Source organism: Vulpes lagopus, chromosome 12 (genome assembly GCF_018345385.1).
Source record: "Vulpes lagopus strain Blue_001 chromosome 12, ASM1834538v1, whole genome shotgun sequence".
Classification (NCBI taxonomy): Eukaryota; Metazoa; Chordata; class Mammalia; order Carnivora; family Canidae; genus Vulpes; species Vulpes lagopus.
In genome coordinates this window covers 59,081,402-59,104,471 of record NC_054835.1, presented here as the reverse complement: position 1 = coordinate 59,104,471, position 23,070 = coordinate 59,081,402, and the positions used below count along the sequence as shown (strand labels likewise).

The 23,070-nt window shown below is 48.8% G+C and overlaps 1 protein-coding gene across 2 annotated transcripts in view; it reads right to left on the bottom strand.

Moving 5' to 3' along the window:
- Positions 1 to 23,070, bottom strand: part of RPTOR (regulatory associated protein of MTOR complex 1) — a 330,129-nt gene that overhangs the window by 180,010 nt on the left and 127,049 nt on the right. For both annotated transcript variants that reach the window (XM_041723779.1, XM_041723780.1), the window contains exons 4-5: positions 16,678 to 16,836; positions 5,307 to 5,453 (exon numbers count right to left, since the gene is read on the bottom strand). In XM_041723779.1, coding sequence (XP_041579713.1) covers positions 5,307 to 5,453; positions 16,678 to 16,836 — 306 coding nt within the window. The remainder of the gene's footprint in view (positions 1 to 5,306; positions 5,454 to 16,677; positions 16,837 to 23,070) is intronic.

Sequence of the window (23,070 nt, the reverse complement as noted above, 5' to 3'; positions counted from 1 at the left end):
GCAAGAATATCAAGTACATTATACATTTCTTATCACTATTAGTTTTGAAAACCTTTCCTATTGTGAATTCTTACTGCTTATTATACAGAAAGTATAAGGTATCGACGAGTGAACTTGACCAGTCTTTACTAAAAAGAGGGAACGAAACTGTCTAGAATGTGTGCAGAGAAGCAAGAGGCGAAGGGCAATCACCGGGCACAGCCTGGAGTGTGTGGGCTGGAAGACCAGTGTCACCTGAAAATGGGTCATCGGACAGCCACTGCTCACCCATGTGCCTGGAGCCAGGTGCCCTGCTATGAGCCTCACCACTCCTCCCCAGAAAGCACTCAGGTTTTCTTTGCTAAAAAAGAGTTACTGATGCACCTGGGGCAAAGCAGGGCAGCTAGTGAGGCAGCTGACATCCCAGGAAATGGGATGGCCCCTGCATGGTGACTATACCTGCAGCCAGACCCCCGAGCCCCCGGCCACTTCCCCAGCTGAGAATTCCCGCCTGCAAACGCATGGGAGCTTCATTCTTCAACATGGGAGACAGCTCAGTGTCATCACCCACCTCCAGCATGGAAAAGAACAATCTACATAAACCTAACAGAAGATTTAGCACATGGGGCGATGGACGTAATGCAGAGAAGAGGGGGGATGCTATTTGCAAGCCCACAGAGTAGCATCATTTAAAACCTAAAGGAGAACATGAACACAGCTATGGTGTAACTGACTTCTCATTTCTCTGCTACCTACAGGTGACAGCTCTGCAGCTGGAACGAAGCAGCTGCACCAGAATGATGGAGCCGGATGTGCCTCAAGCCACTGCCAGCAGCAGTACCCCCATATCCCCACACCAAGTGCTCAGAGAACATCACACATCCACACACGCAGACTCCTCGCAGTCAACAGTAGTCAGGACCCGCGCCTCTCTGCAGGCACGCTGGGAACTAGCCTGCGGTGTCAGGCATCACCACGGGCACCGCAGCACAAGCAGGACCCTGGCACAGGCTGCAGACTGGGCTGTGAAGGCCATGGGCATCCACCTGATGTGCTGTCAGGACCGTGAGACCTCAGAACCGTTACCTACAGTTCTAGAAAATGCACATTTAACAAGTTCTGAAGAGACATGAAGAGTCTGCGGTTAGTCCTTTCTTGTCAGAAGTTCTTAGTTTAACTGTGACATAAAATGTAGTCGCTAAGACGCATGCGTGACGATGCTGCATCACGTATCAGTTCATACACAGGATCACCAACAGGAAACAGGGTGGTTCCATTACTGTGGATTCAGCCGGCACTAAAGGAGCGAGTCTGTCACTGTGGAGACGAGGGTCCACACAACAGGTCTCTGCAAGCCGGGGGTGCCAGGCGGGCCAGCAGCCGTGGGCTGGACAACAGTGAGCAGAGGACGGAGGGCAGATGAGGGACTGGCTTGGAGGCATCACAAGAAGAGTGTCGCAGAGCACCAGCAGGCAGGAAGAGGAGAGGAGGCCGCGGAGAGGTGGATGGAGCGGTACAGGACAGTCGTGGTGTGGGGAAGACATGCTCCCCGCTGGCCACCTAGGAACAGCCGTGCACCAGTCGCAGTCCCTGAAGACCGTGTTCAGGATGCAGGCTTTGTGTCTCTGGGGAACGAGGGGCGTTACTGTGCCCACCACCACAGCCACCGCCAGGCCCACTGCCATGCCCAGGTGCCTTGTAGGCCTTGCACACACACCACACGGCTGCATTCACACCCAGGTCGTCCAGTACTCGCACCCCAAGTCACCCAGGGCCAGCCACAGATGCAAAGGGAAGGCCACTTGGCAGATGTGCTGGCCCTGCCTCACCCACAGGTGTCCTGTAGCCGGCAGGAGAGAACACCAGCAGCCGCGGGTGCCAGAGCAGAGAGTAAGAGTGGCCAGGGCACTGACGGCACCATGAACAAGGCGTGGAGCGCCCCACAGACCTTCCTGACAAGCTTCTGCGGGTTTAGAAACTGGCAGAGAGCTGTCCCATCCCCTCCCGCCGGAAGCATCCAGATGTAGATACTCAGTGAAGGGCTGAGAAAGGTTACCCCACCCATCCTTCCTCAGCTTCGGCCTGGAGGGTGTGCCCTGGCAGAACCAGGAGGAAAACCAAGAAAGAGGCCGAGGTGGGACCTGGGAAACGGCGGCTGCACCTGGCAGGCAGTGAAGGGAGACCCCAGGACGGCAGCTCCCGGAGGCGCCTTCAGGACAGCCACGCCAACGGGGAGCAGCTGGGGGGATGCCACGCAATCCCTGCAACTCTGGGAACCCAGGAAATGTGAAAGATCGAAGACAAGAAGAAATGAGAAAGTCTCCAGGAAAATCAAAGAAACAAACAAACTATTATAAAATAGGAACCACAGCACCCAATTCAGCTGCTCAGTGAATTGTAATCAAGTCCTCGAGTTTTTGACATTTGCCATGTTTTAGAATCAAGAAGCACCAGTGCAAGCACATTGTCTCCACCTGCAGAGACTCACTAGAGGAACAAGAGAGGTTCCCTTCGGGAGCAGAGCCCTGGCGGGGTACGTGCGGCAGGACGGCTCCACCATCGCTGGCCCATAACACCTTTTATTTTAATTTTTTAAAAAGATTTTATTTATTTATTCAGAGAGGGGAGAGACAGAGAGAGACAGAGAGAGAGGCAGAGACACAGGCAAAGGGTCTAGCCTGCGGTGACAGCTCTGCAGCTGGAACGAAGCAGCTGCACCAGAATGATGGAGGCTCCATGTAGGGAGCCCGATGTGGGACTCGATCCCGGGACTCCAGGATCACGGCCTGGACTGAAGGCGGCGCTAAACCGCTGCGCCACCCGGGCTGCCCCATAGCACATTTTAAATGTTGGCACTAACTACATGCTACTTTGGTAATAATAAAAATGCTTATATTAGAAAGAACATTGAAAGCAGAGACTCTCTCTCACGTTCAAATTACAAAGCAACATGAAAAATGTACAGAAGATGACTGAGTGATAGACAATGTGTTTTCCTGGCCACCATGCGGTTCTAGTCGTGACCAGTAATTTTTGCTGTGCTTTCTGGGGGGGCGCCTCCTGCTGTACCCACAGCGCTCCTCAGGGGAATCTCCTGGTCCTGCCACGAGGCAAGGCCACTCCTCCAAACATACTCCTGTCACACCTGTGCTAACATTAGCACCTTGGAGGCTCTCCGGTCCGAGTAACAATTGTTACGTGTTCTGTGCGATCACTTTCACCCTCTACCTTTTAAATGTTGGCACAATGGGCAGCCCAGGTGGCTCAGGGGTTTAGCGCCGCCTTCAACCCAGGGCGTGATCCTGGAGACCCAGGATCGAGTCCCATATCGGGCTCCATGCATGGAACTATCCTTCTAAAAAAAATGTTGGCACAACCATTTCACCTGCCAACTTCTTTCAACTCACACGTCATCATCTACCCAATAAAGCCATTATGATGTATTGTAAGTTGACAAAGAATGTGACCAACTGCAGAGTGGGTAAGAATTATGTAAAAGAACCAAGCTAAGAGGCTATATAGGATTTCTGTTTGTGCAGCACATCATAATATGACTAAAACAAACATTAAGATATTAGCTGGGAGCCAATTTTATCATTTTAATTTCCGCTGTTTATGCAAGAGACCAACTGAACAATAGCCAATCATAGTAAGTGTGATGGCAAAACACAAGACTTATCTACACTGTAATTAAAAAAAAGAAGATAAAAGTCAGAACTAATTATAAAACATATGGTATGACTTTGCACTGCCATCTATTTGCCACTTCAGATAACGTATTTCTCTTTTGCTCTCCCCCATGAGGAATTAGTCAATTAAACATTTTTCCCCCAAAAAAGATGCATGGAAATCTTTTCTGTTGCGCTCACCAAAATGAACAGTTTTCTGAGGCTGAGTAAGGCTTGGTGACAGGCAGAGACCACAAGGTAGTGATGGAGCAAACCTGCACGTGCAGGGCAGTCGGCGCTCAGGTCCACACCCAGGAAGCGCCCGCCTTCGGTGGGGTGCAAGGGGAGAGGCTGCATCCACCTCGCTGTGATCTGCGGAGGCGGATGTACTGTCTCCTTCACTACCCTAAAGCTCATGAATTGGGATGAAAATCAGGCAGCATTCTTTGCCATCTTCATTTACATAACATATTTTATATGTAAAAAAAAATCTTTTTTGCAATATTTATTAGTTGATGTGAGGAAAAGCAAATCACCTCTAGGTGTTCTGAGTCTTTAGTGCTCATTAGATAACCTGTCCCTTGGGTTAACGTGCATGAAATGCCTAAAAGCAAGGTAATAATCGAATGGTACAAGACGTAGACTTCCCCTCCTATTACAGAGTGCAAAAATCATGCCTTGTGGAGCGGGGTTCCATTTCCAAGGATAAAGGGCACTGTATTTCTCAGTCACTCTTATGCAATGTTCTGCATTAGGGACTTAATTTATAAATATAAAATATTAAACTGCATGACATGTTAATTTCAAGTTCTACCAAATAGAATTTCTAATTTTATTGCTGATTATTTCAGGCACATCCTCTGATGAAACATGAAAAGCACAACAATACATTAAAATTGAATAGACCCAAAAAGGCTTGAGGAAACATGTGCTTGGGACCATTTCTGTTCCGGAATTGAGAACTTCCCGCACTAGCACCAATCGGGATTCATGACCCCCTCGAGGCTGCAGAATATTTTATTCCCACGCTCTCGTGCAGACCACAGGATGGAGGTCTCTTAATTGAAAATGCCTCTACAATTTCTCTTCAGAATTCACTGTTTGGTTCAAACATCAAATATTAACTAAAACAACCAAGTGAAATGCCTCATCGTGAGCCGAGTGCGGCACAGGCTCTCCAGCTCCTCAAACAGAAGTGACCGATGGCAAACATTTGCGTTCGTTTTCTGTATCTAGCTTAGCGGGGTGTTTCTCATCCTCTCTCTCTCTCTCTCTCTCTCTCTCTCTCTCTCTCTCTCTCTCTCTCACACACACACACACACACACACACAACTAAGATGTACAACTGAATGGCTCTGCCCAGATACGGGTCCATTTCTCCTACAATGTGTCTGCTTTATTTTAACACTTATCATGGGCAGAAACCACTGGAGCACAAGTCAACTATTAATGTCATCACTTAATTTCTATTCAGATCAAATGACATGAAGTAAAATGAGATGTAAAGATATGCCCCGAAGCTCGAGCCGAGTACCTCCCAAGCTGTGGCACCAAATGTTCCATGGTGCCCTGAGTGCTCTGAGAATGAAGGGGGTCACCCCCCAACCCCAGCCTGGAGGAAACAAGTGGAAGCTCAGGGTGGGGGCGCGAGTGCCTCACCTCAAGCTCCTGCTCCCTCTGCAGGGCGAACTGTTTGAAGGACTTGACGATCAAGCCAGCATTGGAGCAGTCGTAGACGAAGATCGATGGGCTGCCCATCCACGTCTGCAGGTCATATATAGACAGAGGGATGTACTGAGTGTAGTTCTGGAAAACAAAACAGTGCACATGTGAGTTATGCCTCCTGGACAGGATGACGGACCTGCAGCTGCACGACAAGGAAGGTGTGACACCCAGGGCCTGGCGGCTTGGAGGGCTGACTCACTGCCTGTACACCTGGTACGTCATAGAGGGCAGACTAAGCCCTCCGTCGTGTGCCTGCCCTGTACCCAGACGTCTGAGTGCTGCATGGCAGCCACAGTCCGACACCCAGCCCCGGAGCCCCTCAGCAGCTGCCGCCGGGTTCAGCAGCTGGAGGTCTCCAGGGAATACGGGCCCCTTCCAGTGAGGTTTCCTTCTGTGTGTCCTCCCACCAGGGCTTCATCATTTACCTTACTCCTTCTTCCACCCCGGGAACCACAGCCTCCTCTTACACACTTAAAGGACGTGCATGCGCACCACTTCCCTGCTCATCATCTTCCTCAGTGACTTCTGCATGCTTCTAGAACATGCCATGCACCTCGCTAGCCAGGGAGATGCCCTGAGGAGCTGCCAAGGCCCTTACATTTGCATAGTTTCCCTGCTGTGTCTTCTACTCCAGAGATACCCATAAGCACTTAATCCTCCAGATGACTTAAAAATCACACTTAAGCAATACAAGTGGATTTGGCAATCTGATTTTTTCAAACCACAGAACAGAAACTTATTAATGTGAATCCATTAAGTGAAATATTTTTCTGGACACACTGTACTGTTCAGTACTCGAAAACTCTCTCGAGTGATGACTGGTGAACATAGAGCAGGATGTTCCTCACCTCACTAAAGAAATGATGGCAATCCTCACTCAGAGGCGGCGGTCTGAAGCAACCCTTCTGCACAGAACACCACCCTCATTTACCCTTCCTTGCACTGCTGGTGTGCCTGGGGAGGCTGGCGGGAATCAACTCTGTATGCTTGCAGTGAAGGTGACTGTGTTTCTCACGGCTGAGCCACAAACACTGCCCCTGGTGTTGCCACAAGGACTGTGTGAACGCGGCAGGAAAACAGGGCAGAGAACAAGGGAAGGCTGTGACTGACGGGGTGGCCGGCAGAGGCTTTCTGGACACACACAGCAAAGCGCCTGATCTAAGTCAACCTAGACAGGATGAGGCAACGTCCGGACACACAGGTATGTGCACATCAGGGAGCAGACACCTGTACCCCAAGAGGGACCCCACTCTGCTGACGCTGTGCCGCTTCGCCTGGCTGACCGCCTCCTCCTGTGGCTGGCTGGTCATCGCCGCACTACGGAAGAGAACACTTGGAAATGCTGTCCGTGAGCACTTTCACCGAAGGATTCTCCAGATGTCAATGCTCCCCTACGGAGTTTATGAAGTCAACACATGCCCGAAGTACCAGCAAGAGTTTTCTTTAATGCAATTTGACAAGCTGATTCTAAAGTTAGTGCAGAAGAGAAATGCACGAGGACTGCGCAAAAAAAAAAAAAAAACCTCCAAAACCACATGTCCATTTTTAAATAAAGAATAATGAGTAGGGACCCGCACTACCGGATATTAAGTATACTATAAATCCACGGTAATTACAGGATGGTATTAGGGAGGGTGAGAAAAAAAACAAAACAAAACAGAAGAGAACATCCAGAAATAGACCTACATATATAATTATAATGAAGGTGGCATTTTAACTCAGTGAAGAAAGAACAACAATTCAGTACATGACACTGTAAAATCTAACTAGCCATTCAATCCTGCTATCTGGGATTCTACATATAAAAAAAAAATCAAATCAGGATAGATTTTTTTTTTTTTAATTTTTTATTTATTTATGATAGTCACAGAGAGAGAGAGAGAGGCAGAGACACAGGCGGAGGGAGAAGCAGGCTCCATGCACCGGGAGCCTGATGTGGGATTCGATCCCGGGTCTCCAGGATCGCGCCCTGGGCCAAAGGCAGGCGCCAAACCGCTGCGCCACCCAGGGATCCCAAATCAGGATAGATTTTAAAACTAAATATAAAACAGAATAAAAGATCTGTATTTTGGTACAAGAAAGTCCTCTTAATTCACAAAACTTAAAAGACCTAAAGAGAAATATAATAACACAAAAATTATGTAATTCTGACAAAACACACACCAATGGCAAGCAATTCAGGAACAAAGTGGGTATAACACACGTGATAGTAGTTTTAGAGTGTTTGTGTGCTCAGACCAACAATACGAAACACACAAACTGGCAGGAAATACAAACATGCAACTCTCAGAGCAGCAGGAATGATGAAGGATTATGAAGAATTTCAGGCTATAGATGAATCAATGAGAATCATCTATCCAGAACGGTGTAAAGAAATACAGAGGATGGATGGACCAGGATGTGTTCAACAAAGCACCAGTTGGTAGGTGTGTAATAAAGAAGCTTTTTAATTTTTATTATTATTTTTTTGGGGGGGGAGGACAGAAGGAGAGAGAATCTCAAGGAGACTCCCAGGCATGGAGCCCAACATGGGGCTTGATCTCACGACCCTGATATCATGACCTGAGCTGAAATCAAGAGTCAGATGCTCAACCAGCTGAGGCACCCAACCTAGGTGTCCCAAGAAGCTCTTCTAGAAGGCAATTTGGTGGCACGGACACATTTTAAAATGTACATCCCTTTGACTTCTAGGTGTCCATCCTACAGAAATACTTGCATGTACACACGGAAATGTATGTACGAGGATGTACGATGCTCCTGCTGGTAAAAACCTGTCAGCTATCTAGATGCCACGGTGGAAGAGACGGCTGGCCTCTCTTTTCTCCCTCTTCTTCACCAATGCAAGTTCTCACTAAGCACATTTCCCAGCTTCCTCTGTAGCTCAATCTGATCTCACAGCCAAACTCTGGCCAACGGGACCTGATCAGAAGCGATGTGTCCAAACTATCAGTGCCACCCTCCTGTTCAGCTCTTCCTTCTTCTTTCCCCTGTGGGATGTGGACATGGTGAGACGTCTCCAATCAAGCAGAGGACAAGAGCAGAGGGATATAAGGGGAGTGCTGGAGGGAAGGGGTCTGGGGCCCACATCCCGATGTGGCCACAGCAAGGCCCCAACGGCCTTCATGGACCATCACAGCCTATCCTGGATCCTTGCACGGCCCACATGAAGGACCATTAAGGAAAGGAGTGTCCATACAGCCACATCATGGAACACCACACAGCCCTAAAAAAACTGGGCTTGTTACATGTGGACATGGAAAGACATCCAAGGCTTATTATGATTTAAAAAGTGCACATCTGAGAACACTGCACAGACAATGACATCATTTTAGGGAAGAAAAGGAGAAGGCTCTGTGTGTGAAGCACACGAGCCTGGCACCTGGGCTCTGCTCGTCCGCACGTAATGAGAAGCGTCTGTCCAACGAACAAGTCACATAAATGGTACCAAAGGGATAAGCATTGAACTAGCAAAGGCTGGGCAGGTAAAGGTGTGTGTTTCGGGGTAGAGTTGTGTTACCTTTATACTTCTGCTCTCTTGGAATCTTTTACAACAAAAATTACTTGTACTTTCTAAAAAGACAAAATGTACCAAACTACTTAAAGGAAGGAGGGAAAGGATGGCCTCCAGGGTTTACTGTATATACTTCTACGTTCATCTACTATTTTAGAATAAGCAGGCACTATTACCCGCACAAGCCTGAAGCCTTTGGCAAGCGCTCCACCAGGCAGAGCCGGAAGTGGACGGGGCCTCTTGGGCATGGTGGGGAAGAGAGCCCCTCTCTGTATCCACTCCCCAGCACCCTCCCTGCACCCTCTCAGCCTGGCACTAGGGGCATCTGGGCTGATCACTGGGTGTGGGGGTGGATCCAGGCACCGTGTGATGTTTGGCAGCGTCCCCGCCCGGTTGCAGATCAAGAAGGTTTCCGGACATCACCAATGCACACCAAGGGAGACTCTGCCCTGGTGAGAACCTCGCCTCGTACAAGAGGCGATCTCATCTACAACTGCAGCTGCGTGCTCAGGTTAGTGAGGTCGCAGAAGTGTGGAAATCTGTGCCTGCTGGGAAATACAAAATCAACTCTATTATACCACTGAGGAAAATGAGCTTTGAGAACTAATTCTTATTAGAATAGTGCAGGTAGATCTCATTTCCCATCTCAGAAAGACCCTGGGCATTTGTCAGGCTTCAGGCCAGAATCACAGCCTGCGAACAGGCCTGCGGAGCCAGGAGCAGAGAACAGAACCAATGTCCAGTGCACAGCTGTTGCTCTGTCCCACATCATCACGGTGGAACCACCTGTGCAGGCCGGACGAGTGCGAGGCCCCTCTGTGCGCAGGAGGCCTCCCGGATGCCCAGGGCCTTTCATGTAGAGGTTTGGTTTCTTCCCGCAAAGCTACAGGTTCAGGGAATTCCTCAACCCAAGCATTTCTCCTTTCTCTTAAAAACAAACAAACAAACAAACAAAAAACTCAAGGCCATGGTTTCATTTCAAACAAAAAAACTGAAATAGGTTTTAGATAATTTATTTTTTTTTAAAGATTTATTTTTATTTATTTATGACAGTCACAGAGAGAGAGAGGCAGAGACACAGGCAGAGGGAGAAGCAGGTCCATGCACCGGGAGCCGGACGTGGGACTCGATCCCGGGTCTCCAGGATCATGCCCTGGGCCAAAGGCAGGCGCCAAACCGCTGCGCCACCCAGAGATCCCGGTTTTAGATAATTTATTCATTACAACCCACTTCATCTGTCAGGTTATATTAAAGATCAAGAAAAAAAGGGTCCCCTTGTTTCATGAGCCCATCTTTCGGGACTGGGTCAAGTTCAGGGGCGGTGGCACAAGGACAAGGGGGGCGAGTGGCACTTGGTTGCTGGGGAAAGTGGCGCACCTCTGAAGAAGTACCTCCCCATTTCTGAGAAGACTCGAGTGCATCTTCTGCCAGAAACCTCCAAGTGTGAGTCAGACGTTGCAGCTGCGCTCACAGCCTCCTCCCAAGGGCCTCCTGGACAGCCACCCGAGGCGGCTGCTTCCCTCTGACCTCACGCATCACCCTGTGTGCCCGGCACCGCAAAGCTGTTTATGTGCGGCCATTGGCCAAGGAGGGGGCATAGCAGATTCATCTTCTTTCCAAAGGGTGTTCTCTGAACACATCACCCAGTAGGCAGCAGCTGAAGGCCCAGAAATGTCAGGCGTAAAGAGCAGGCCTGGTGGCCTACACGTGGCTGTCAACAACTCCGGAGTGTGAGCCACAAGCAAACCCTCAGCCCCTCAAAACCCTGAAGGCTGAAGGCTCACAGCTTTGTTGACTCCTGCTCTGCCTTTATTACAGTTAAAGAACTGGTTAATCCATGAACAATTCTAAATAAATATCACTTAAATAAGAGAATTTATTGGTTTTGAAAACCAGTTCTCTAACACATAGTGACATTCTTGTTCTCATTCTGCTTTATATACAGTTCATTATTGATCCTGTTGAAAGATGGATCATAGAGGTTTTTAAATGCACAATTATCAAAAACATACTTGCAATTTTAAAGAGCAACATTTGTGCCAGATCCTATTAATCATTTGTTATAATCGTTACTTTATCCATATTGAGAGTGCAGAAGAGTCAAAAAAAAAAAAAAGCTGTTAATTTTGTTGTAAACTTGACTTTTCTGAAGATCTCTAGGACTTGGTGTTTCTCTGCAAGAGCTGAAGGAAGACCATCAGTAAAGAATCTATTTCTTCAGAAGTACTGGAAAACTTGGGCCTATTTCTTTAGAAGAGCTTGAAAGTTTCTTAAAAAAATATGATTCCCTTGATGCTAAGATATAAAACCTTAACCAAGTCTCAGATGTCTTATCCTACTTGAGAAGCAGGTTTATAGAGGAGTAGTTCTCAAACCACCATGCATAAGGGATACTCGCTCTTCAGTTCTGACACCACCTGTGCCCCTCATGCTCTATGAAGAACACTTCCCAAATGCCTTTTTGCCATATATGCTTTAACAGTTTATATACACTGGTCAGGAAACAGTTTGCTGGTAAGATGATATTTAAAGAAAAATATCCACTCATCTAGGAGTCAACCTGTAAGACTTTTAACTACGAATTCAGTGTCTCTGATTGATACAGGGCTACTCAGGTTTTCTATTTCACTGTGGGTCACTTTGGGTAAGTTGTATGTTTAAAAGGCATTTCCCATCTAAGTTGTTAAATCTATTGTCATAAAATACTAATCTGTCCTCATCTTCTCTATGTCTACAGGATGTGTGGTGATGTCCGCCCTCTCATTTCCAAATGTGGATCGTGTCTTCTCTATTCCTCTTGATCTACCTACCTAGAGACGCATCAGCTAGAAAAAAAATGTTAGTGCCAGTTCTCTCTACTGCCTGTCCTCTGTTTTACTGATTTGTGCTGTTACTTCATTCTTTCAATTTACTTTAAGTTTAGTGGGCCCATCATTTTCTAGTTTAAGGTAGAAATTGAGATTTTAATTTCAAACCTTTCTGCCTTTTTGTATAAAGATTTAAGGGTATACATCTCCAAGCAAGCATGGCGTTAACTGTGTCCAGCAAATCTTGGCAAGTCTTATTCTCATTGTTTAGTTCGAATTATCTTTCCTTTGTGCTATCTTTTTTGACACATCATTCAACTTCCAAATATCTGAAGATTTTCCAGATATACTACAATTCCAGATTCTATGGTCAGAGAATCTACTCTGATGATATCCATCCTCCAGACCTTTAAGGAGACGTGTGTGACGTGGCCCATGGCCCTTCTCCTGGATGCCGCACCTGTACCGGAGAATGTGCACATTTTCCAATGCTTGGACAGAGGTCTGTGGTGCCAATCTTTTATATTAGTAACTGAATTTTTTTTTAACTAGAAATAACATACTATGTCTGCAGTTTTCTTTGTGGGTTTTTTTTTTTCTTTGTGGGTTTTTAATTATCAACCTTACCTGTAATTTTAATGTCAGTTGTAACTTATTGATTACTGATCAATGGTTATTCAAAGCCCCAACTAGAATCGTGGATTTGCTGCTTTCCTGCTTTGGTTCTAGCAATTGTTCTCTGTGTATTCTGAACTCTCCTATCAGGCACATATACATTCAGGATGGTTTATGTCCTTCTGGTGACCTGACCACTCATCATTCTGAAATGTCTCTCTTGGGCAGCCTGGGTGGCTCAGCGGTTTAGCACCACCCTTGGCCCAGGGTGGGATCCTGGGGTCCCGGGATTGAGTCCCACACATCAGGATCTCTGCATGGAGCCTGCTTCTTCCTCTGCCTGTGCCTCTGCCTCTCTGTCTCTGTGTCTCTCATGAATAAATAAATAAAATCTTAAAAAAAAAAAAAAAAAAAAGAAATGTCCTTCTTTCACCTCTGGCAACACTCGTGTCTCAAAGTCCATTTTCTGATTAGGACCAGGGCCACCCTAGCTCTCTTACAACTAGTAGTTGCATGAACCCTCTCTTGGATCCAACCTTTATCTTTGTATTTACAGTGCATCCCTGTGGATGGCATGGCGTTTGGTCTTGCCTTTAATCCAGCCAGATATAATCTTATGAAAAAAACAAATTAACTTAAAATGTGGGGCATTCTAGAGAATAACTGGTCTGGACTCATCAAAGAGTCAATGCACACTACTGAATGAATGAAAACTCAAGTCCTATACTGCGAGGAAGTATTTACAGAATACACACTGATAAAGGCCATGCATTTAATATATAAAAAGAATTCTTTCTAAAAAGTAAGTATGAAAACAACCATATGCAGAAGTGGACAAAAGAGGGGCACCTGGGTGGCTCAGTTGGCTGACTTTTGATCTCACCTCAGGCCTTGATCTTCAGGTCATGAATTTAGGCCCCACACTGGGCTCCATGCTGAGTGTGGAGCCTACTTAAAAAAAAAAAAAAAAAAGGAGGCAAAGATATGGACATGGACACCCCACCAAAGACGGTACACAGATGGCCAATAAGTAGATGAAAAGATGCTCCACATCATATGTCATTAAGGAATTGCAAATTAAAACAACAATGAGACACCACGGCGCACCTAATTAGAAGGGCTAAAATCCAAACACTAGCAACAACAAATGCTTAGCAGGATGGGGAGCACTGGGAACTCACATTCATTGCTGCTGGGAAGGCAAACTGACATGGCCCTTTTGGAGGACAGTTTGGCAGTTGCTTAGAAAGCTCCACATATCATCTGATCTAGCAATGCACTCCTAGTAGTTACCCAAATTAGATAAACCTTATGTCTATCCAAAAACCTAAACACAAAACGTTATAACAGCATTATTCACAATAGCCAAAAACCCAGAAGCAACCAAGATGTCCCCCAACAGGGGTCCATCCAGACAATGAAGTGTTACTCAGTGGTAAAGAAGTAAGTCATCAAGACACAAAAACACAGGAGGGAACCTTAAATGTGTACCCCTGACTGAAAAAACGCCAATGTGAGAAGGGCCACAGACTGTAGGATCCCAGCCAACTTTGTGGCACTCTGGGAAAGCCACAACTGCAGAGACTGGGAGTGTCCCTGGCTGCTGGGGGGCAGGGGAGGGAGGTCTAGAGGGATAAAGGGCAGAGCACAGGATCTCAGGGCAGTCAAAGTGCCCCATATGACACCGTGATGGTGTCATATGCATCTGGCATCTGGCAAAACCCACAGAGTGTGCAGTGCAAGAGCAGGTCCGCACGGAACAGTACTGATCAGGAAGTATGGCAAGCGCCTGTGCCGATGCCAGTGAGGGTGGGGGAGGGACAGAGTGCATGGGACACTCAGTACCTCCCAATGTTTCTATAACTAAAACTGCTCCAAAAACTAAAGTCTATTGATAATGATAATTTTTTTTAAAGACCCATGAATAGGGATGCCTGGGGGGTTCAGTGGGGTTAAATGTTTGACTTGGGTTCTGCTCAGGTTGTGATCTCAGGGTCATGGGATCAAGCCCTGTGTCGGCTCTGTGCTCAGCACAGAGTCTGCTTGGGATTCTCCTTTTCCTTCTCTCCCCCCACTCCCCACCCCCATCCATTCTAAAATAAATAAATAAAATTTTTAAATAAAAACTAAAAAAATAAGGGAGGGACTGGGTGGCACAATCAGTTAAAGCATCCGGCTCTTGGTTTGGGCTCAGGTCATGATCTCATGGTTTGTGTGATCAAGCCCCACGTCGGGCTCCGTGCTTTTGAAATTTTGAAATACTATTGACAGATATTTAAAAAGAGTATAGTTTTGTAGACTGAACGTTATAAAGATGCTGAATCTTCCCCACCATTAATTAACTGGTTTACAAGTTGATTCACTAATTTTTTTTTTTTAAGATTTTATTTATTTATTTGACGCAGGGGGCAGAGAGAGAGAGCAAGCGACCGTGAACATGAGCAGGGGCAGAGAGAGAAGCAGACTCTCCATTGAGCAGGGAGCCCGATGCAGGACTCGATCCCAGGACCCTTAAGATCATGACCTGAGCCAAGGGCAGATGCTTCACCGACTGAGACACCAGGTGCCCCTGAGTTACTACTTTACTGGAAGATCCAAGAACAGCCAAGAAGAACTGAAGAACAAAAAAGAGGAACTTGCTCTCCTGAATACGAAGACTCACTGGAAACCAATACTCGTTAACACAGTTCCCTGGCACATAGAGGCAGAGCCACGGAACAGAACACAGTGCTCAGAAACAGGCCCACACACGGTAGAAATCGGATTTTGTTCAGAGTTGGCATTAGACGGGAACAGAACAGGTAGGTGTCCATTACATGAGGGATAAAAAACACAGCATGAACCCTACCTAACAGTATGTACAAAATCCATTTCAGGTAGATTAAAGACCTAAATGTAATAGACAAAAACACAATCCTTTTGGAAGAACAAAGTGGAACACCTTTCTCCAAGATGGCACAAGGGAAGTCTTCTTAAAGAGGATACAAAATGCCCACCCGACAAAGGAAGACTGACCGGGATGACCACGTGAAAATGAAGAACTCCCGTCCTCTAGGGGCGCCATTAAGAGAACAGAAACAAACCAAGAAACCAAGCCATAAATTAAAAGCAGACACTTGTAACTCATAAAAATGATAAAGTGTTACTGTCCAGAATATAAAGAATTCTCTGAAATCAGTAAGAAGATGACACACCAACCCAAGTGAAAAATGGAGAGTGTGACTTCAAGATGAGGAAGCCTAGACGGCCAACAACAGATCAGAAGGTGCTCAATGTCACGGCCACTGGGGACACCTGCGTTACCCCCCACGCTGGGCAGAAAAAGCAAGTCCTGACCACAGGGCTGGGGACAAAGACAGGCAGTTTAGGACAGAACAACAACGGGAACCACCTGGACATACGCCTGCACAGGAGGCACCAAGCAGCTCCTCAGGCGTCCCCACGCCCGACAGTGGGGCTAAGGGGAGGCAGAGGCACCGAAGCTGCAGGGACGGGTCTTCCGGGCAGAATAGGGAGCGGGTGCAGCGGGCACAGGAGGATCCCAACCCCATCAACAGAAAGCACCTGCCCCCCAACACGCCTGGACAGACACACGAAAGTGGACATGCCGTAAAGGACGGAAGGTAACGCTATACTGGAACCTGCTGTGCTGGTGACCCTGGCAGGGAAGAGGGAGACTGCGCTGTGTGCTCCCAAGGTGCATCTTCTCGCCCGGCTGGCGGTTACGTGGCACCAAACGCTGCACACCTCCAGGCCCCGCCTTGCACACCGGGTACGAGAGGGACTTACCGCGCACGGCCCGGAAGACGGCGGGAGGGGGCGGCCGACCCCTGGCGTCCACCCGCCATCTTGGGTAAAGGAGCTGCGGGCGGCCGGCAGCGTGGCCGTGGTGGGGCAGAGCCCAGGCTGCGTCTGCAGGCGGCCTGTGCCAGCTCGCTGGAATCTGCACCATTTTCTTCTCTCAGGAAATCGCTGGTTCTCAAAGAAAGACTAACTGAACTGAGAGACCTGATCACTGGGCGACACACACAGCAGAAGCGTGAGCAAGTCCTGCCTCCCGCAGGAAGAACACACCGCCAGCACCTCACAGCGGCCTCCAGGCAGTCGTTCCCCGGCCAGGCTGGAGCCAGGAACAGCCCGCCTGCCCGTTCCCAGCCCCCATCGCTGAGTGGGCGGTGATCCCACGACTCCCTGCCTCACTGCTGGCCCATCGCGCCTATCCAGCCTCACTGCACTGGAGTCTGCAGAAGCGGAGTGCACAGCAACGCAGCCATGGGCGAGCGGGGCCTGCGGTCAACCACCAACACTGACACATCTTTAGGCAGCAGGAGAAGTGGGCTGGGTTCACACGAACGTTTGATGGTGCACCTACCTTGTTGAAGACCCAGATCTCCCCGTTCACGGTGGGCCTGGGCACCCCGTGGCCGTTGTAGTGGAAGAGAACCCGCTCCTCCTTGGCATTTCGGCGTAAGGACGTACAAAGCTTCTTCACTTCGTCCACAGTGGGGTCAAGGCTCTGCTTGTACCGGGCCTGTTGCAGGAGAAGAAATTAAGAAACTCACCATGGATTCATGGGACTACCTGGAATACGTACCCCATTCCTCACTCTGAGTTTGCGTTGAACAGCTGTGTGACCCTGGACAAGTGACCCCGAATTTCTCCATCTCTAAACCTGGGATAATGACTCCTTCGGAGGTGGCTGTGGAAATTCATCCATCCAACAAATATTCCTAGGGAAGATCACATGAGATGAATGAGTGAAGCCTGCCACACGGCCACACTGAGCAAGAGGTGCCACCACTGTGATAACAAAAGTTTTTCTGGAAACACTGAATCCTCTGGAAGAAATCCTCTGGAGCGTGGGAAAGATAATTTGTTTAAGTGCGGGGAGCGCAGTCCCACGCCAGCCAGAGGAAGGAAGCCGCCAGCCCCCTCTGCCTCACCACGCTGGCCTGGCTCTGCCCCACCGGCTCCTGCCTGGACTCCTGCCGACAGGTGGAAGGATTCACTGAAGAAGCAGGACCCAGAACTACCTTAGAAATATCAACAGTCTGTATGCACATGGACAGTAAGTGGTTAGAGGATGTAAACAGAAGGAATACCCATTCCTTAAGCAACGGAGAAGATTAAGGACACAGGAGTGAATGTAACACAGAGCATAAAACATCCAAACGTGGAAAAGTTTAAAAAAATCTCCCAGAAAATGCAAAGGAGACTTTAAAATGGAAAGATGTTCCTGTCCAGGTATGTCCCCTTTCTGGACGGGAAAGACCAACATTCTTTCCTTAAGTAAGCTCTACACCCAATGTGGCACCTGAACTCATGGCCCCAAGACCAAGGGTTGCACACTCCAGTGAGCCAGCTGGGTGCCCTCGCACCAACATTCTTAAGACGTCTGTTCTCCCTGAGTTAACTGACAAATCCAGTGTGTTGCTCATAAATGTAACTACATGCTTTCTGATGCACCAGAGCACCTGCTACAGAAGTTCACGTGGAGACACAGCCATGCAGGAAGGGACAGAGTAAACAAGGAAGGCCATGAGGGCTCAGCCTTCCTGCACCCCCACACCTCCTTTAGGACCCATCTCATTGAAATGGGGAGGTCCAGGGACGTGGGGGGCCACCCCACAAGGTCCACAGACCCAAACACATGTTTCCTGGCTTCCTGATTTTATTTGATCAAAACCTGTTCTGGCTTCCAGCTGACCTGAGCACGGAGGGCAGCCGTGCACGGAGGCCAGGCTGCCAGGTGAGGGGCACGTGGGGCTCATCAGAGGAATCTATATTTGCTTCAGAGGTAGGTTCCCAGTAAAAATAACCAGAAAAGTAAATCTATAATCATCATGGATGATGCAATGGAAGTGACACGTACAGAAGTACTGAAGCCACACCAGGAAATCAATAAAAATGCCCCAAATTGATAAATCAAAAAGTGACACAAACATATTCTGTTAAAATAGAGCCACATCTACTAGAGAAACACAGCTAAAAGGGTTTGCCTTTAGGTGCGGATTATGTTCTGATTTTTTAAAAATAATGTACATGTTTATTACCTGGATGAACTTTCAAAACTTTCTTTAAAAAGCTAGATAAAAGCTGCACCTGGGTAGCTCAGTGGTTGAACATCTGCCTTTGGCTCAGGGTGTGATCCCGGGGTCCTGGGATCGAGTGCTGTATCGACTCCCCTCAGGGAGCCTACTTCTCCCTCTGCCTCTCTCTCTGTGTCTCTCATGAATAAACAAATAAAATCTTTAAAAAAAATAATAAAAGGCTAGATAAAAAATAAACACAGTATATCATGTCACTTGAAGAAAGCAGTGGCAAGAGCGAGGAGCATGCACAACGGCCGAGCTGTGCCGGGGCCATCAGTGCCCACATGGGGCTTGGTGCTGGCGCTGTCTGCTGAGCAGTGGCTGGCCTGGTGGGTGACAAGCAGAGACAGTGAAGTCAGAAGGCCCAAAGGCCACCCATGCTTCCGAGGACAAAGGATATCCTGGCCTTTCAAAAGAAAACACAGAGTGGGACATGAAGAACCAGCAGGGAAACGGGGCCCACCGCACACAGGAGCATCTGCCATCAGCGACCGCACACTGTTGGTGACAGGCTCCATCTCGCCATCCAAGCATTATCAGTGGACGTACCAAATGGAAGCTTTACGATGGTGAAATTCAAAACTAAGTTTTTCCAGATTCCCTACCCACATTTTCTGCAAACTAACTGAAGGGGAGCACCGGGTCCTTCCATAGGACAGTTCTAGAAGCCTGTGCCGAGGCGGCAGGTCAGGGTCTAGTGACGTGGCCTTGCCTCCCCGTGTCTCCTACAAACGGGCCAGAGCCCTACCCGTAATATAAGGGTGCCACAGAGGAGGCTGGAGAGAACACTCACGTGTGTGTGAGCTGTCCCAAGCTCCTTGTCACCGGCAAGGCAGCGTGCATTACTGTGACGCTGACGGAGGCTCTGGGCCCCATGGGGCTCTGAAGGGCTGGTCTGCCGGGAGATGGCTGGGGTGAAGCCGGGGCTCGGCACAGGGGAGAGCAGCATCTAAACCCTGTGCTGTGGAAGCCCCGGCTCTGGTGCACAGCCCTTTCTGGACCCTCGGGCAGGACACACCGTCTTTCCTCTCTCTGGCTGACATGGGGTGTTCGTTATGTCTCGCGTGTGTTCAAGAAAGACAGACCAGGACAGACCCGGTTAACTGTTTGGGTGTCCCACTCAGCTAGCTCTATCTTTACATTCTTCCCACAGCTTCACAATGCGCTCGGTTACTAGCAACAGGTGCTGAGCGACGGTCAGATCTGGTGGTGATGACAACACTCAGTAATGAGATGAGGGAAATGATGAATCCTACCTGATGCTAAAGTGTCATGAGTGAGTCTCAGCACAGTATCATGAAGTGTGTCTGTAGACACCGCTGGGTCTAGGTGGGGGGCACTTACCTGTTCATAGTGGCTCTTTCCACTCTGCCATCTGGAATTCTGCATATTAAACAGTGGGGGGGGGGGGGACCACATAGGACAGCACTCCTGATTAGAGGAGTGGTCACTGGTAACAGTGACGTGTCAGTGGCTGATAAATGAAAATCCAGTTCTAGGGAGGGGGAAACATCTTATGAAGATGACCTGGACACACATCCTCCAAAACCACCCCACACAAGCATGCCGTGAAATCAGAAAGTGACTTAGAAGAGAAGGCCCCAAACCAAACCCAGATTATCAGGGAGCCTCCTAATTTCATGAATCCTCCTACAGGGGCTTTCTTGCTCCTCAGGTACAGAAACCCCAACATAGAGCGCTAAAGAGCTGCTCACAGACAAGGCACCCCGAAAAGGGAATGGGCCACACCAGCTCCCAGCGACAGCAGGCTGTCCGCTCCGTGAGGCCTGCACTCACTTCACAGTCCCAGGCTACTAGGCGCCTTTCTCACATGACAAGTGCCTCCCGCAGCCGCCCACGCCTCTCTCCCTCCCGCTGCTCGCTCACTGCTGGCCTCAGTTTGCCCTCCTCCATGTGGCAAATGAACTGGGGTTTGCAAAGCCCCAGCTCCAGAGGAGGACCATCTACTACCTCCAGAGATTAGTCCGAAAGGGGAGTGCTGTTCTCCCAAATCACACACAAGGCCATGGAGGGGACATTCCTCAGAGACATCCATACAATCAGGGATTCATTATTGCTGACCTTGGCTCCACCAAGGTCTTCTCCTGTGGGGTTGCAAAAAAATGATTTAGCTTCACTCTCCCTCCTACTGCACAGAGGACCATTATGGACTAGCATGAAAGGCACTACAGATGTGAATAATATGCCTCCTGGGATTTTATGGGAATTAATTAATATTTTTAAGGGCTTTGAAATGAGAAGCACTAAATTAAATGTCACCACGCCATGTTTGGTTTGGTTTTGAAACTCCAGTGCCGGATGCAGCTCCATGGTCAGAGGGCTGCGAGCGGCAGAGGAAGCAGCGAGCCCCCTGGGAGACCTCTGACCATTTAGCGGCCATAAGACACGACACAACAGTCTCGAAAACACGGCCGATGGTTCCCAGCATTCTGGCTCTAAGCCCAAACTTCAAGATGTGGTCAGGCACGTGCGTGGAACGTGTGCAGGACGCAGCAGCAGGAGACCAGGGCTGCCCCTTGGCTGTATGAAGGAAGCCTGGCCTCAGTAATGACTGCTGGCCCTGCAACGAGACTGACAAACTTCTGCGCTAAGGAGGCGGTGCTGCTGCAGCCAGCTGCTGCGTTCCCCGGGCAGCCATGCTTCTCGGGGCCCTCCTCATGCAAGGACGGATTTCAGGGGCCGGACACACAGAGGCCCTTCCTGGTCACGTGAGGCCACTAGTGCACCTAAAACGTGGAGAGTTGGGATGTGCTCCAGGGTCTTCTCTCCTGGCAGACCCGACAGCGAGGAGGTGTGTGCAGCAGCGGTACTACCCCTGCTTCCTGGGGGTGGTGTCGAGTGAAGACCACCACCGCCTCACCCAGCTGGGCATGAGAGTACCAATGCTCTTATTTCCACCCTTCCATCCTTCCTCAGCAATGGATGATATCTCCAGCTCAGATTCAAGAAAGGAAAAGTCTCAGAGATTTTCTCAGGACTGTCCGGGAGGAACAAACGTAACATTAGAATTCAGGCCAGTTTTCCCTCTTGCCTCTTGAAAATATTCCACCATCTGCCCCTTCCCAAGTAGCAAGCAAGTACTTCCAGGGAAATGCTGGGGAGAGGAAGGTCAGGTCTGCTCCACAGACACCTGTCCTAGGTGGTAGCCCCATATGGAAAGCTCCAGGCGCTGGCAGTTCAGGGACTTTATGCTTCCACCCCTCAAAAAGCACTGACTGTTGCTACAGCCCTTTGCATCCCCATTCACACCACCGACGCCAAACCAGGGCAGATACCACCACCACCATGACCACCGCCACCATCCTCACCATCATCCTCACCGTGACCACCACCACCACCCTTACCACTGATACCATCATCATCATCCCCATGAGCACTACCAATCTAACCACCACCACCACGTATTTCTTAGATTACCACAACTTCCCAAGTAATCTGCCAGTCTTACTCTACTCTGTCCAAATCTATTCCTCAATACTCAGTCTGTCTCACTTGAAAACCCTTTGATGGCTTCCCACTGACCCTGCAAGCTCTGTAGAATGGCCCATGAGTCCTTGCAAAACCTTGTCTCTACAACCTCTGAGAGTCTATGCTCCAGCCACAGGCAAGTAAGTATCTTTCAGGTCTATGCTCTTACCTACCTTCTAGCCCCTCGGCCAGACCCTCTTCCTACTTGTCCTCTATCCTCAATTCCAAGTCTTTCCTGGACATTTCCTCTTCCTTCTTCAAGTATCAGGTTGACTGTCATTTCTCCAGAACTTACTCTCTGGTAACCCCAGAAACTGAATTAGGTACCCAAGACCAAACGCTCCCCTAGCACGTCGAGCTCCCCTACTAAGGCATTTATGAACCTGGATGGAACAAAACTCGTTACCCATCTGTCGGCCCTCCCTTCCCTTCCTCCTGCCCTGACTAAAGTCCCGTGAAGGCAGGGATCACAATTTCCCTGGTCATTATGGCCACACTGGGTAAGTGCAATGCCTGGCAGATAGGTGGCACTCGATAAATACCTGTGTAGGAACAAATGATGAATCAAGATATCCTACTAGAGTTTGCAAGCCCAGTGAGCTTCTCCAAAAAGAGCTGTTATGATAGAGTACTGGAGTTTCAGTTACTATTTGCTTAAGATTTTGAAAAATCCAGTTCTGCTGGGAATGGAAGGCAGTGGTAAAGCAAGCACTTTTGCTACAGCACCTACTAGGTCCTGTGGCAGATGATTTCCTGTGGCTCTAAATAAGCTCAGGGCAGATGCTGGGGGCAACATGAGCACCCACGGACACAACCAGCTAATGTAGTGCAGGAGACGCAGCTGACGCTCTCTGTAAGCAGGCTCTCCTGGGTAGGCAGACAGGTGACCCTCCCGAGAGCCAAGCTGTCTGGTGTGAAAAACCAAGGAGCGCTGTCTGCAAGCAGAGACAGAAGGAAAGATTTACTTTGTCACTGGCAAATGTACGTGTCTTTCAAGGTTTGTAACGGCATGAAAAGTAATGAAAAGACACTTCCTTTCTCAGGACAGCTCCTTGGAGACAAGGGGATGGAAGAGCAGTAGTGTACCTGGCCTGGCACCTGCTTTTAGATCCCCACCTACTGGGGATCCTCCCTGTGGCAAAGACTAAGGAAAAGAGTAAACACTGACTGGGCAGAAGGAGTGG